This window comes from Phyllostomus discolor, chromosome 14 (genome assembly GCF_004126475.2).
Source record: "Phyllostomus discolor isolate MPI-MPIP mPhyDis1 chromosome 14, mPhyDis1.pri.v3, whole genome shotgun sequence".
Lineage (NCBI taxonomy): Eukaryota > Metazoa > Chordata > Mammalia > Chiroptera > Phyllostomidae > Phyllostomus > Phyllostomus discolor.
This window is the reverse complement of record NC_040916.2, coordinates 37,171,862-37,185,868: the sequence shown is the minus strand read 5'-3', so window position 1 is coordinate 37,185,868 and position 14,007 is coordinate 37,171,862. Positions and strand designations below refer to the sequence as shown.

At 56.6% G+C, this 14,007-nt stretch overlaps 1 protein-coding gene across 1 annotated transcript; it reads left to right on the top strand.

Moving 5' to 3' along the window:
- Positions 1–480: 480 nt before the first annotated feature.
- Positions 481–10,254, top strand: OVGP1 (oviductal glycoprotein 1). Its single transcript, XM_036015886.1, is given in 10 exon segments — positions 481–620; positions 1,605–1,661; positions 3,302–3,467; positions 3,970–4,094; positions 5,536–5,644; positions 5,736–5,921; positions 7,492–7,608; positions 7,998–8,135; positions 9,112–9,423; positions 9,775–10,254. Coding segments are annotated over 10 exon segments (1,683 nt in total). The 5' UTR covers positions 481–540; the 3' UTR covers positions 10,168–10,254.
- The last annotated feature ends 3,753 nt before the right edge of the window (positions 10,255–14,007 follow it).

The window sequence follows — 14,007 nt, the reverse complement described above, 5'->3', positions numbered from 1 at the left end:
TGGCCCTTGCGCTGCAGCACCACGGTGGTAAGGACGCTGTGCCCCCCACCCCCCGCTCCAGAGCCAGGCCGACTCTCCGGCTGGGCAGAGCCCTGCATCCTCGCCCTGCCTTGGCCCTGGGTCAGGGGTCGCCGGTCCCGTACAGCTCAGCAGAGGCTTCTCAGTCACCTGCTGTTGGTGGCACTCTCTGTGTGCTGGGATTCAGGCCTGAGGACCCATTCTGACCAGGAGCTCTAGGCACTCTTTTCCTGCTGGGACCTCAGCAGCAGGGGACCTCAGCATAGCATGGGGGGCGGGGGTGTGGGGTGACAGTACAGTGGCCTGGCTCCCGGGCTGTGTCCACACTGCTGTCTGGAAGCTGAGCTCCACCCCCTCCCTTGGCCTCTGCCAGCTGACGCGTGCTCTCCCTTGCCAGGTGCTGCCTACAAACTGGTGTGTTATTTCACCAACTGGGCACACAGCCGGCCTGGCCTGGCCTCGATCTGGCCCCGTGACCTGGACCCCTTTCTCTGCACCCACCTGGTATTCGCCTTTGCCTCAATGAACGACAATCAGCTGGTGGCCAAGGACCTCCAGGATGAGAAAATGCTCTACCCGGAGTTCAACAAGCTCAAGGAGAGGTGTGTCCATATTGAACGTGGGGGTCCCGTTGTCAGGCTTCCCAGATGGAAGAGAATCAAGGCTTTTCTCCTGTTCCTCCTCAGTGTTCCTCTGACTCTTCGGGTCCCAGCCTCCCCTCAGGCAGGACTCGGGAGCAGCCAGGAGTTGGGAACTCCCTGCTGACAGACGCCCCGAACTCCTTGCCCTCTCTCTTTGTGGTTGCTGATGCTTCTCCCTGGAATGTCCTTCTCCCTCTTCTCGGCCTGCCTGCCCCTAACTCACCCTTCAAGGCCAGTGCTGAGGATTTCACGCATTAATTGTGCTAAGGTGCTTCAGAGAGGGCCTGCCCGTCACAGATGCCTCACAGATGCTGGCGTTTTTATTGCCACTTGTCACCTGCAACCCCCAGCTGTGAACCCCCAAGGGAAGGGGCGGGGTCTGCTCTGTCTTTATCTCCCAGCGGCCAGGTCAGTGCCCGGCGCAGGGCTGGCGCTCAGTGAGTGCTGTGTGAGCATTCCTTCCTGCACATCTCCTGGGTTCTCTCTCTCTGTCCCTGCGTGGATGGTCACAGGTGAGCAGACAGGAAAACCCGTGTCACTAGATGACAAGGCCCCTGAGAGCAGGGAACAGCTTCAGTGTCATGCTCGCTGTTGAATTTCAAGCACCAAAAGCACTCCATGGCACATAGTAATTGCTCAGTGAATATTAGTTGATTAAGAAACGAGTGAAGAGAAACATTTCAGCCTACGTTTTCCTTTTCACGGGGACAGTATGGGGATGGGGGGAACTCGGGCGGACTTTGGGCAGCCTGGGGCTTCCTGGGGGGTGACGCCTGTGGGTTGATCTCTCCCCTCTTCTCCTTCGCGCCCCTTTCCTGTGCTCTGCTCTGCTCCCCCCCCACCACCCACTTCCCATTGGTCCCCGAATGAATGACGGGAACAGCGGAGACTGCAGCCGCCCACTGGTGCGTGGACCCAGCTGACCGACTCTCTCCCCCATCACAGGAACCGGGGGTTGAAAACTCTGCTGTCCGTCGGAGGCTGGAACTTCGGCACATCCAGGTGAGACGGTGCGGCCCCATCTTCTCTCTGGGGTGGGGGGGTGGTGGCAGGTGGGAGGGTGCAGCAGGCGGGCTGGAAGTGAGGAAAGGGTGGGGAAGCCAGCCTGGCTGCGGAGAGAAAGCTAATGTAGACCCTCGCCCCCAAGCCCCCCTCCCCCCTCCTGTCCTGACCCGGCCCTGGACTCAAGGGCCCCCCTGGCCTCTCCTCTGTGGCGAAGGAGAGGGACAGGGAAGTTCCAGCCGGGTATGAGAAAGGGGGTGGGGGGAAATGAGGGTCAAAATGGGGTCCTCACCATTGTCTCCACAACCCTTCCTAGGAGGTAGGGGTCCTGTTTAGGAGAGAAGAAGAAACCCCAAACCTCACAGGTCCTGGGTTTCCTCACTTTATAAATGGGTATTTATAACTATCTGCCTCGCCCTGGAGGAAGGAGCTTCAGGGGAGGGCAACCTGGTGGCCTGGGATTGTTGCAGGCTGTTTCTGTGCAGGACAGTGGAGGGAGGATGGGCCCGCCCACCCCAGTGGAGGGAGTGGGTAAGAGCTGGCCCCGCCCACCCCAGGCCCCACCCCAGGCCCCGCTCCTCCAGGGCCCCTGATGGCTGGCTGTGTTCAGAGGGCTGTGTGCAGAGACACCTGTGTGCAGAGGGCTGTGTGCAGAGGGCTGTGTGCAGACACCTGTGTGCAGAGGGCTGTGTGCAGAGGGCTGTGTGCAGAGGGCTGTGTTCAGAGGGCTGTGTGCAGAGGGCTGTGTGCAGACACCTGTGTGCAGAGGGCTGTGTGCAGAGGGCTGTGTGCAGAGGGCTGTGTGCAGAGGAGGGCCTGGGGGCTTTACACACACCATCCCGTGGATACTCGGAAGAGGCTCACAGAGGGCTTCTTTGCATTGCACATTTGCAGAAGAGAAAGCAGGAGTGAGAGGCATTAGGGAACTTGCCATATTGCACACAGGTGTCCCTCCGTGACCCCCCGCCTGGGAGGTGGCAGACAGGTCAGGGACCCCTGCCTGCCTCACTCTGAACCTGGTGAGGTGTCTAATCCCTGCGCACAGAGAACTAGCTGAGCATCGCTTCCAGTTCAACTCCAATTAATTACACATTTTCCAATAATGTAGAAAAAAATCAAACAGCTGACGAATAAAAGAGCAAAGAGGCCAGAACCCCTATCAGAGCTTGGGCCTCTTACACCTCATCTTGCAGCCCCGGCCCAGATTAGCTCAGAGAGCCCTGAGGAAGTGCTGGCCCCCGGCTGGGGTTCCCTCCCTTAGTTCGGTCAGGGACAGAGTGTCAGTGCCCGGACAAGAGAAGGGACCACGCGAGCAGAGTGCCGGGCCGGCGGGCCCCGTGTTCCTGCAGCTGTTGAGACGGAGCCCGCCTCCCACGCCAGGCTGCGGCGTATCGGTGCCCCCGCCCAGGGCCAGGTCAAGGTTTCTGCACCTCCTCCCCGCTGCCCCAATGCCCCATTCCTGGGTACTCGGCCCCTGGTGCTGGCAGCGGATCTAACAAAGGCTGAGAGTTTCAAAGACCCGCCTTCCTCTCCTCCAGCCACATCCTGGTGCTCTACACGGGATGAGGACCCAGGGGCCCTGCGGGAGGGCTTGTGGTTCACAGAGAGCGCTCCTGGCCTCAGCCCGGGTCTCCCTGCAGGTTCACCCATATGCTGTCCACACCCGCCACCCGGGGGAGGTTCATCAGTTCAGCTATATCCCTCCTGAGGACACACGGCTTCGATGGTCTGGACCTCTGCTTCTTGTACCCGGGACTGAGAGGCAGCCCCACGCACGACCGGTGGAATTTTCTCTTCTTAATTCAAGTAAGCCCTGCCTGGCAGCTCCCGGGTCTGGAAGTGATTCTACTTCTATTGTATATGGGCTCGTGGCATGGGAAGAGCAAGCAGGAGGCCAAGGGCAAGGGCAGGAGAGAGCGGTAGCAGAATGTTCTTTTCCTGCCATCAGCCTAGAGGTGTTGGGCTGAAGAGCTGCTGAGCAGGTGTCCTGGGGTAGCTTGTTCTCTGTTGTGTGCAGGTCCTGCTCCAGGCCTCCAGCTAAGTGGCGCCCTCTCGGGGCAGCTTCCTGGACACCCAAAGGCAGGCGGTCTGCACCCTCTGCTCCTGAGCCTGCCTGCCACCCCCCCCCCCCTTAAATCACTGACCACATTGGCTCATGCCTGCCTTCCTGAAGGGCCCGTGGGCAGGGCCTGAGTCTGGCTCACCTTCACGTTTCCAGAGCCTGGCTCAAGGGGCTCTGCAAACGAAGGGTTCCTGGAGGGTGCCCCTTTCCCTGATTGTGCCATCTGGTTGCCTCTTGTCCCCCCAGGAACTGCTGTCGGCTTTCCAGGAGGAGGCCCAGCTCACCTCGCGCTCGAGGCTGCTGCTGTCTGCGGCTGTCTCTGGGGACCCGCACGTCATCCAAACAGCGTATGATGTGCCCCAACTAGGAAGGTAAGTGGGGGCCACCTCGGAGGGCAGAAGGCAGGAGGCCTCTCACGCTCAGAACCCCAGAGTTGCCCAGACCCTGCCCTAGAGTCTCCTGCATACTTCCCTTGGGGGAGGGGGTGGGCTGAGGAGCATGGTGGGGACAAAGACGGGGTCCCTTAGACCCCAGGCTTTCTTTAGGGGTCAGGGGGGAGGCAGCGCCAGTCCCCACAACACTGTCTCGGGTAGGATCTCCTGCGTAGCCCACCGCCAGGCCTCCCAGGGGGCGGCCCATGGGCCCAGCCTCTGCCATCCCAGACTACATCTGTGGACATCTGCCATTTGGCAGGTGACTGACATTGAGAGGCAGCTGAATCACCAACCATTGGCACATAATCAGGCACAGAAATTCCCAGTTGGGCCCAGTGTTCAGGGTTCGGGAACCCTGCAAAAGTTCCAAAGCCAGACAATGAAGAGCTCATAACTCCTCCTGGCCGGGCTGGCTCTGGACTAATTTGCTTGAATTTCAAGGATTAAGTATTTAGAAGCCCTGGCTGGCGTAGCTCAGTGGATTGAGCATGGGCTGTGAACCAAAGTGTCACAGGTTCGATTCCCAGTCAGGCCACATACCTGGGTTGCAGGCCACGGCCCCCAGCAACCACACATTGATGTTTCTCTCTCTCTCTCTCTCTCTCTCCCTTCCCTATCTAAAAATAAATAAATAAAATCTTAAAAAAAAAAGAATTAAGTATTTACAGACGGATGCCGAGCAAAGACAGGACAGGGTGCGCTCCTGTGTGTGGTCACGCCAGGGAGAGGGGTTTCGGTGCGAGCGGGAGGGGGAGAGGCCCCGTGGGGTGGGGCGGGGGGGGGGTCCTGCCTTCCCCCACCTGGGGGACCTTAGGCCAGTCAGCTCACCCGGCCAGGTCTCAGTTTCTGCAGCTTGAACATAGAGACAGCTGCGGTACTTGGGGTATTGGCCGGATTGAAATTAAATGAGATAATCCATGGAAACTCGCGTTCCAGTGACCTGGTAAGTGCTCAGGTACACCTCGTCACTGTGACAGCTTCCTGGATGACGGGGGTTTCAATGGTCCCTTGAGTGGCAGACGGACAGAAGCTCTTTGACTGCGGAGGGACAGTGCCGCTTTGCTCCTGACAACCTGTGCACACCTCTGGAGGGCCTTGGTGTTCTAGTGTGGCGCCTCCCTGTTTCCATGGATACGCTCAGGGCGGCACAGGTCCTGAGACGCAGGTGTGCCTAACCAGCGGTCTGTTCTAGCGGCAGCATCTAAAGTGGATGGCATAGCTGGGCCGGCCCCTCGGGCAGAAACGGCAGGGGAGCTTGGGTGGCCAGCACACAGCTAGTTAGCTAGTTAGCTAGTTAGCTAGTCATCTAGTTAGCACTGTGATGAGCCGACTAGCCAGCCCACACTTTCCACCTATGTCCTCCTCCCGCCCTTTACAGACTCCTGGACTTCATCAGCGTCTTGACGTACGACTTACACGGAAGCTGGGAAAAGTTCACAGGGCACAACAGCCCCCTGTTCTCTCGGCTCGGAGACCCCAAATCTTCGGTGAGAGAGGGAAGCTCCCAGAGGCAGCCCGTGCACCCGCCCCCAAGCCCGCGCCGCAGTGACAGGAGGGGTCTGCTCTTCCTCTGTGCAGGCACATGCCATGAACTCCTGGCGAGAGCGGGGGGCCCCCTCGGAGAAGCTCCTCATGGGGTTCCCCACCTACGGACGGACATTCCACCTCCGCCGGGCCTCTGAGAACCGGCTGCAGGCCGAAGCTGTGGGGCCTGCGGCTCCGGGGAAGTACACCAAGCAGCCCGGCTTCCTGGCTTATTTCGAGGTGACGGGGACAGGGACCTCTGTCGGTTGGTTAAGGCCCCCCAACCTGTAGCCTGGGCCAGAGCGAGGTCAGGGGCAAAGGCAAGGGTGAGGGCTGGAGACGGGGCCGAGAAGTAGTTTGCTGGGCAGGGGAAATCCACTCTCTGGGGCAGTTCCTTTTTCTTCAGGGGAAGTCATGTGAGTCCTTTGCAAAGGCTGAGGCGCTAGATGGGACCTGAATAAAGGGGGACTGATATTCTACCCCTTGAAAGACTTCAATGTCATATTAGTCAATCCTGACTTACTATACAGCCTAAATGGAAATAGTTAATATTTGCTCTATGTATACATATATATAATTGTAAACATTTGCAAAAGTAATAGTACCATCTCCTCTCCCCTCCCCCAGTGCCGCCCCTCCCCTCACCTCATTCATTCACCTCTCCTGGCCCACCTTGTCCCACCTCTACTCCCTGGCCCTCTCCCTCCCCACCATGAGATTGTTTTGAGGCAATTCCCAAACATCCTCTACCACGGATTCTTTCTCCTCTACCCCAATTCTACGTCCTTCACCCCAGTCTCAGCACAGCTTGTGATTTTTGTGAAGGAAAGATACAAAGCACCAAGGCGATGTAACGCCCGGGAGTAGACAGTGAGAGGCCCAGGGGGGCGGCGGTCGGGTCTGGAAGGTCCCCTGGAGCAGGCAGCTGCTGAACAGAGCTCCGAAGCGCAGTAGGGCCCTGATGGGTGGGCGGGAGCGGGAAGATGGGAAGGCCCTCCCAGGCGGAGGGCAGCAAGCGCAAAGGTAGGCGGGGTGCAGGGGTGCCAGGGGGAGGGGCCAGCGTCTCTCCATTCTTTGCTCCGCGCTGACCTGCAGGGACGTTTTCCTGCTAATGCAGTGACGCATCGCGATGAATGAAAACATCGCGATGAATAAGAACGTAGCGAAATAATGTCCTTGGAGGGCATTATGGGTCAAAGAGATTTTGAAAGAACTTTTAAAGAACCATCAAACCCCACAAAGACTTAGATACTAACTTCTGCACCCAGCTCAAATACCTCCGCTTGCAGGGAGACGCCGCCCCCCCCCCCCCCCCAATGCATGATCGATTGCCATGACCTACTTCTCTTTGCCTTTGGGAACTTGAAATTCCTTAGATTCAAAAGCTAGTTTGACAAGTCCCTAGATGGGGCAGTTCATACCAACTGCTAATGAACAGAGAGATTTGCTCATGAAAACTCTCTGGAAAAGATACAGGTTCGGCCCAGGGTCAAGTGTGCCACGGCGAGGACGTTGCTCTTGGCATTCTTTACGGAACCCAGGCTGGGTTTCCCATGGGAGTCACTCAGCCCCTGCTTCTCGCTGTCCTTCCCATTGTGGGCGCTGGAGGAAGGGATGCGGAGCAGGACGGTTTATTCAGAACGGAGGGAGGCTTTCCTGCAAGTGGCTCCCCCACTTCTGCTCGGGGGCCCCCTTCCCCTCCCTCCCCGGTGCGGGGTTCCGGATGCTTCATTCCCAGACGCGGGGCAGGGCGCCTGTGGCCGCTTCCCTCCATGGCCCTCCGCGGAACTAACCCAGATCCTCCGGGCAGGTGTGCTCCTTCCTCCAGGGGGCGAGGAAGCTGTGGATCGATCACCAGTACGTCCCGTATGCCTACAAAGGGGAGGAGTGGCTTGGCTATGACGACCCCGCCAGCTTCAGATACAAGGTGAGCCCTCAGTTCTTCTCGATCCAGCCTATAGCTTCCCCCCCGCTACCACGAGGCCCTTGTCTGCACTGGGGCGGGGGTGGGGGTGGGGGTGGGTGGTGTGTGTGTGTGCTGAGTAGAGGACGAAAAACCACGTGTGAGTTTCAGGCGTACCTGAACTACACAAGGTCTCCTAAACCCACCTGGTCCAGCCCTCTTATTTGGGAGAGGAGAAATCTCGGTGGGTCAAGATCCCACAGCTGGTGAGTGGTAGAGGCTAGGTTCCGACACAGGCCGTCCTCCTGCCCCTCCTGCCGCATTGCCTTCTGGGAGTCCGTCTTCTGTTCTGGGCCAGGGGGCCAGCCCGATGGTGGCCAGGACAGCAGGCTGACGGACCACTCCCCCCTCAGGCATCGTACATAAAGAGAGAGCACTTCGGGGGGGCCATGGTGTGGACCTTGGACCTGGACGACGTCAGGGGCGTGTTCTGTGGCGCTGGCCCTTTCCCCCTCGTCTGCGTGTTGCATCGCCTCCTGCGGCAGGCCCAGGCCGGTGAGTGGCTGTCACCTGGAAGCTGGGGTCGTGAGCTGTGTGAGCGGCTGCAACGGGCGTGTGTCAGATCTGAGGCTTCAGGGGACGCTGAGGGAAGGGGAGGAGCTTCGACGATTCCCAGGCCGATCTGTGCTCCCAGTTTGGGAGTGTGCCCTTTGCCCTCTCCGGGCCTGGCTTCCTGCGTCCGTCCTGCGGGAGCGGTCCTTAGACTCGGGACATGCTACGGCCACCAGAGACGTGGAAGGGAAACTGGGCACGCTCGTGGTGAGCGCTCAGTGAGCGTTAGTTTATTTCTCTGGGTTTTTCTCTCCTGCCTTCAGGGACCAAGGGCCAGAAAGGGAAATTAGATTTCTTTTGATATCTGCTGGGCGCTGGAGACTCCCCTGGCAGTTAGGCAGGGGGCCTGGCGCCTTGGAGCTGACAGCGTGCAGGGCTCACCGTGGGGGGGGGGGGGGGGAGACGGGGCTTGGAACGGGAAGACAGCTGCCAGGGGGAGACGGGACTGCACCCCGGTCTGTACGAAACGCTGTCCGGAGCAGCCTCCTCGGCCTGTGGCTCTTCCTAGTGTCTCCTACAATGGGGGGCGCGGTCGGTTTCTCCTTGAGGATTCAACAAGTAAGGAGTTAGGCCCTGGGGGCACGGTCCTGCTGAAGGGGCCGTCACAGAGGCCAAAGTGGGGGCCTGAGGATAGAGGCCTGGCAGACGCCTTCCTAGGTCCTTCACCGGGAATGCGGCAAACCCACTGAGTGCCCATGGGTGCCTGGGGTCGTGTGTATGTGATGAGGTCGGGAGCAAGGCCTCTGCATGGTGGGACTTTACCTATATCCTCATGTGGGTGCCTGTGAGATCCTCCAGTTCTGGGTTTGGGGAGCAGGGACTCCAGGCCTGGAGTGGTGCTGGCCCTGCCAGGAATTATGGGATGGGAAGGAAGACATGGGAAATCTCATCCTTTTCTGATGATTTTCTATAGAGTCCAGCTCAACTCTTTTACTAAAGATTTGGATCCCATCTGCTATGAATTCCTCAGGAACCAGCCCTGGAAGGCTGACCACTGATTCTCGGGGGCTGCTCCCAGGAGGGGTGAATGTGACCGAGGCGCTGACCACTGATTTGCGGGGGCTGCTCCCAGGGGGAGAGGGCGTGGCCACTGGGACCCAGAGAAAGGCTGACACTGTGACGACACTCCCCAGAGGCAGGGCGGTGAGCCCCACCTGGGGAACCGCAGGCTTTGTGAAGCACAGTGTGGCTCTGCAAGGGGAGACAGAGACCCCCGTGGGAAAGATTGTGACCCCCGTGGGAAAGATTGTGACCCCTGTGGGAAAGACTGTGACCCCCGTGGGAAAGACCATGACCCCCGTGGGAAAGGCCATGACCCCCATGGGAAAGATTGTGACCCCTGTGGGAAAGACCGTGACCCCTGTGGAAAAGACCGTGACCCCTGTGGGAAAGATCGTGACCCCTGTGGAAAAGACCGTGACCCCTGTGGGAAAGACAGTGACCCCTGTGGAAAAGACCATGACCCCTGTGGAAAAGACAGTGACCCCTGTAGAAAAGACCATGACCCCTGTGGAAAAGACCGTGACCCCTGTGGAAGAGATCGTGACCCCTGTGGAAAAGATCGTGACCCCTGTAAAGATCATGACTCCTGTGGCCCCTGAGTAGATGATTCTGGCCTCTGTGACTCTTCGGGCTGAGACCTCTGGAGGGAAGGTCGAGGTCCGTGGAAGGAAGGCTGTAGCACCTGCTAAGATGACTGTCCCTCGCAGAGATGATGGTCCTCCTGGTGGGATGACTTTGACATCTGAGGGGACACTGACCCCGATAGGTTACCTTGGTCTTTAGATGGGAGCTGAGAACAGGATTCTGCCCTGCGGCCTGTCATCGAGCCCCCAGGACACGTCTCTTGCTTTTGACAACCTCTTGTTTCCCGTGGACAGAAAGCATTCTGTCAACTCGATGTCCCTTCCAAGTCCTCTCTCTCTAAGGAAAGGAAACCTAGAAAACTCTTCTGTGGGTCAAGGAACCTAAGCTCTGTTGGTGGCACATGCTGGGACAGCCCTTGTCTTTTCTTGACAGAAGCCACCTGTCCCCAGCCATTCGTAACCACTCACGGGGCAAAGCCACAGCAAGCTAATCTCTTTCTGTCAAATAAACTAGGAACAAAGAATCCGTCTGAGTTCTCTGGAGTTATTTTCCTTCCTCCCTTCCTTCCTTCCTTGAATCGACTGGCATGACTTTGGCTGATAAAACTACGGAGGTCGCGGGGGTACAATTCTACATATAACACATCAACTGCACGTCGCGTTGTGTGTTCGCCACCCCAAGCCCGAAGTTATTTTCCTGAGGTGGCCTGTGCAACCCGGTTTCAGCTTCTCCTTTTCAAGGCCACTTTCCCTACTGCAGGTTTGGGAAGAGCAAGGTGTGTCGGGTCCACGGGACGGTTCTGCTCCGTGCTTCTCTCTCTGCCAACCTCTCACGTGACTGTGGGTCAGAACCAGAATCTCTCCTGGGGTTTTCCGTCATGCTCAAGGGAGGCCGGGAGAAGGAGGCAGAAGTTGCACCTTCCAATTACATTCCCTGCTTGGTGGCATCTTAGTTGTCTCGGAAAAGATCCACCCCGCCACCCCAATCTTCCCATAGGCAGTGATGGAGAGGGAAGCAGACGCAGCACACCTGTGTGTGACCTGCACGCTTCTCCCAGGGCTCCTCCAGACACGTCGGTTCTCGCTGACTCCACCCAGCAGTCTGCCCCCGGGGGGACTTGTTGCCCCGACGGACCCTCGTAAGTCCGTCGTAAGTCAGTATAGACACAGGCCCAGTTTCTGGCCCCGCCTCCTAGGAGACCATGATGCTCAGAGTGGGAGTCATGCCTATCAGAGATGCTGCCTTTTCCTTTTTTTAAATCCTCTCCTGAGAACATGCTTACACAAGAGAAGGGACAGAGAACCATCGATGTCAGAGAGAGAAACATCGATCGGTTGCCTCCTGCCCGCACCCCGACCGGGAACCAAACCTGCAGCCTAGGCACGTGTCTAGACTAGGAATTCAACCTGAGACCCTTCAGGTTATGGGACGATGCCCCAACCAACTGAGCCACACTGGCCAGGGCTGATGTTACCTTGTCATTTGGAAGTGTAGCCTCCAAGTCTTTAAGAGTCTCAAATTAGAATGCCCGTGAGACCAGGCACCCATCCAAAATGACTGGAACAGGTAAGGATGTACCCACACACGTGTGAGTTCGTGGCCACAGGACAATGGCCACAGCACGAGTCACAAATCAGTTAAACTACATAACAAACCAACCCCAAAACGTAGTGACTTACAGAACAGCTAGACAGGGAATGGCCGGAGTGAGCCTGGTGGTGTTGGAATCAGAGGTTTCGGTACGAAATCATGGTTCTAACAGTGTATGACAGGTCACCTGAAAACTTGGCATGGGGATATACAGTAGGCATCGCATAAATGTACTCCTGGCTGGGACCACGGAGAGGGCCTGGAGGTCATGGCATCTCAGGAGCAGGAGGCCCACAGGAGGCCCAGATCTTGATCCCTAAATTTTGTTTCCCAATAAAAGGACTGGGGACCCTCGAAGAGGCGGCTGATTCTTGGGCTGGAGCAGGGGAGGTACAAGACGGGAATATCTTATGTTTCCAGAAACTAAACAAGTCCTCAAAAACGATAAGACCACATCAGAGGGACCCAAGAGCCACCTTGAAGGAGTTCCCAATGGCTAAGAGTGGGACAGTGTGAGCAACAAGATGGCAGTAATAATGGGCTTTAACCCACAGACTGAAGTGCACGCTGAGTTCACATGCTATCCGGGAATAATCAAGTAATCCAATGGGGAAAAAGGGGCTGCTGCTCCCAACAGCAGACTATCAGTGAACAAGCGTAGAAGCCAGAGTCCGGGGTGCTGAGGCAGCGCCCAGGGGCCAGAGGCGCAGCGGTGGGTGGGGGAAGCCTGAGGACACAGCTGCAAGGTGACTGGTTGGCTGATTGGCTTGGGCCGGAGGGGGCGGGCTCAGGAGAGCCCGGTGGTCCCCACTGGGAAAGTGAGTAGAGACGTTATGAGCTTCTCTCACTTTTATTTATTTCCTTATTCATTTTAATGTTTTGCAGTTGTTCCAATTATTTCCCCCTTTGCCCCCCTCCACCCAGCCTGCCCCCCTTCCATAGTCCGTGTCCAGTCCGCGGGTCCTTCATACACGTTCCTTGACTGACCCTTCCACCTTCCGCTTTTCTCCCTTTTCATTTTCAAAACGGCTTTGGCAAGTGAGGAGTACTGCCACCAGGGGGCAGCAGCACACAGGGCTACACGTTTTACACGGCTGGGAAGAAAACTCGAAGCACAGAAAAAAGCGACTAGAGTATGTTTCTACAACAAAGGGGGACTCAAGTATAAATTTCTTGATCGCTATTATTGTTAAAGTCGATAGTTTCGTGCACACAGAAGCAATCAGAACTTGCTCACACCAGGCTGCAAAGAGGAGGCTGGGGTTAAGTCAAAGCTGAGTTCAGAGAAACCAGACGTAAATTCCCCGCTCCGTCCTTCGTTAGCTGTGTGGTCAGCGGGCAGTTAAATCAGCAGTGGGCGCGTGAAGTGTGCGCCTGGGACAAAGACGGCGCTCAATGCGTGGGAGCTACTGCTATAAGCATATCCACAGTAGCTCTTAAGCTTCCCTTGAAGAATTTATTTAGCATGTATATAAGAAACATTGGATCACACACGTGAAACTGGAAGCTTCTTTCGATCTGTGCATAGTTCAGCAGCTTGGAGGGCAGATCCGTGACAAAGTTCCAGTAACTTCTCTCCTGCCAGCTACAATTTTACAGAGAGAACCATGTTGGTAACTGGCCTTTTCCGCTGATGCTTCTAGAACGCCACGTGGTATAAATGGCAGAGGAAAGGTATTAAGTGTGTCATTTGCTGGATTTTAAACAACTTCAGTGGCTCTTTACTGCTCACAGAATAAAGTCGATATTGCCTAGCCAGGCGTGTAGGGCCCGCCTTACCATCTGGGCATGCTGCACTGAGGGATTCTAACCATGGCGAGTTGTGATCAGTTATGCGGCATGTCATACGTAAGTTGGTAGGGTAATAGTTAAAATACCAAACGCTACTCCTTTACTGAGTGTTGTAGATGCAAGAGTATTCCTATTTTAGCGTTATAGTCCTTTCCATTTCCAATGGTTTCTTTTTTTAAAGATTATTTATTTATTTATTTTTAGAGAGGAAAGGGGGGAGAGAGAGAGAGAGAGAGAGAGAGAGGGAGAGAAACATCAATGTGTGGTTGCTGGGGGCCATGGCCTACAACCTAGGCATGTTTGTGCCCTGACTGGGAATCAAACCTGCGATGCCTGGTTTGCAGTCCATGCTCAATCCACTGAGCTACGCCAGCCAGGGCTCAAATGGTTTCTTGAGTAGGAAACAATTTTCAAAGTTGCAACTAGTATGAGGAGAATTGGGCAGATGCATGCTGGGAATTGCTCTCTGGCCCAGGGCTCACCACGTTCTCTGCATTCATCACACGGGGTCACGCCTGCACGCCTCCTTCCTGCCTCCAGTGGCTCTTCCAGTTCCCGTGCTTCCTCATCCAGCAGCCTGCAAGGCCCTGGCTCAAATGCCGCCTCTTCTGTGCAGCCTTTCCCACCCCACCAGGAGCTCGCATCCCCTCTCCCTGCTCACTTTAGGAGGACTTCATTCAACACACATTTGAATGCCTAGAGTAGTCACATTGCCTCACAGTTTCATCATGCATCAATCATTTTAGCAGGCATGCAGCTGTTTGCATTCAAGGCCCATTTCTCAATTATCTTTGCACTTCCAGAGCTCAGTTAGGAAGTGAGCATGGAGTAGGCGTTCCATAA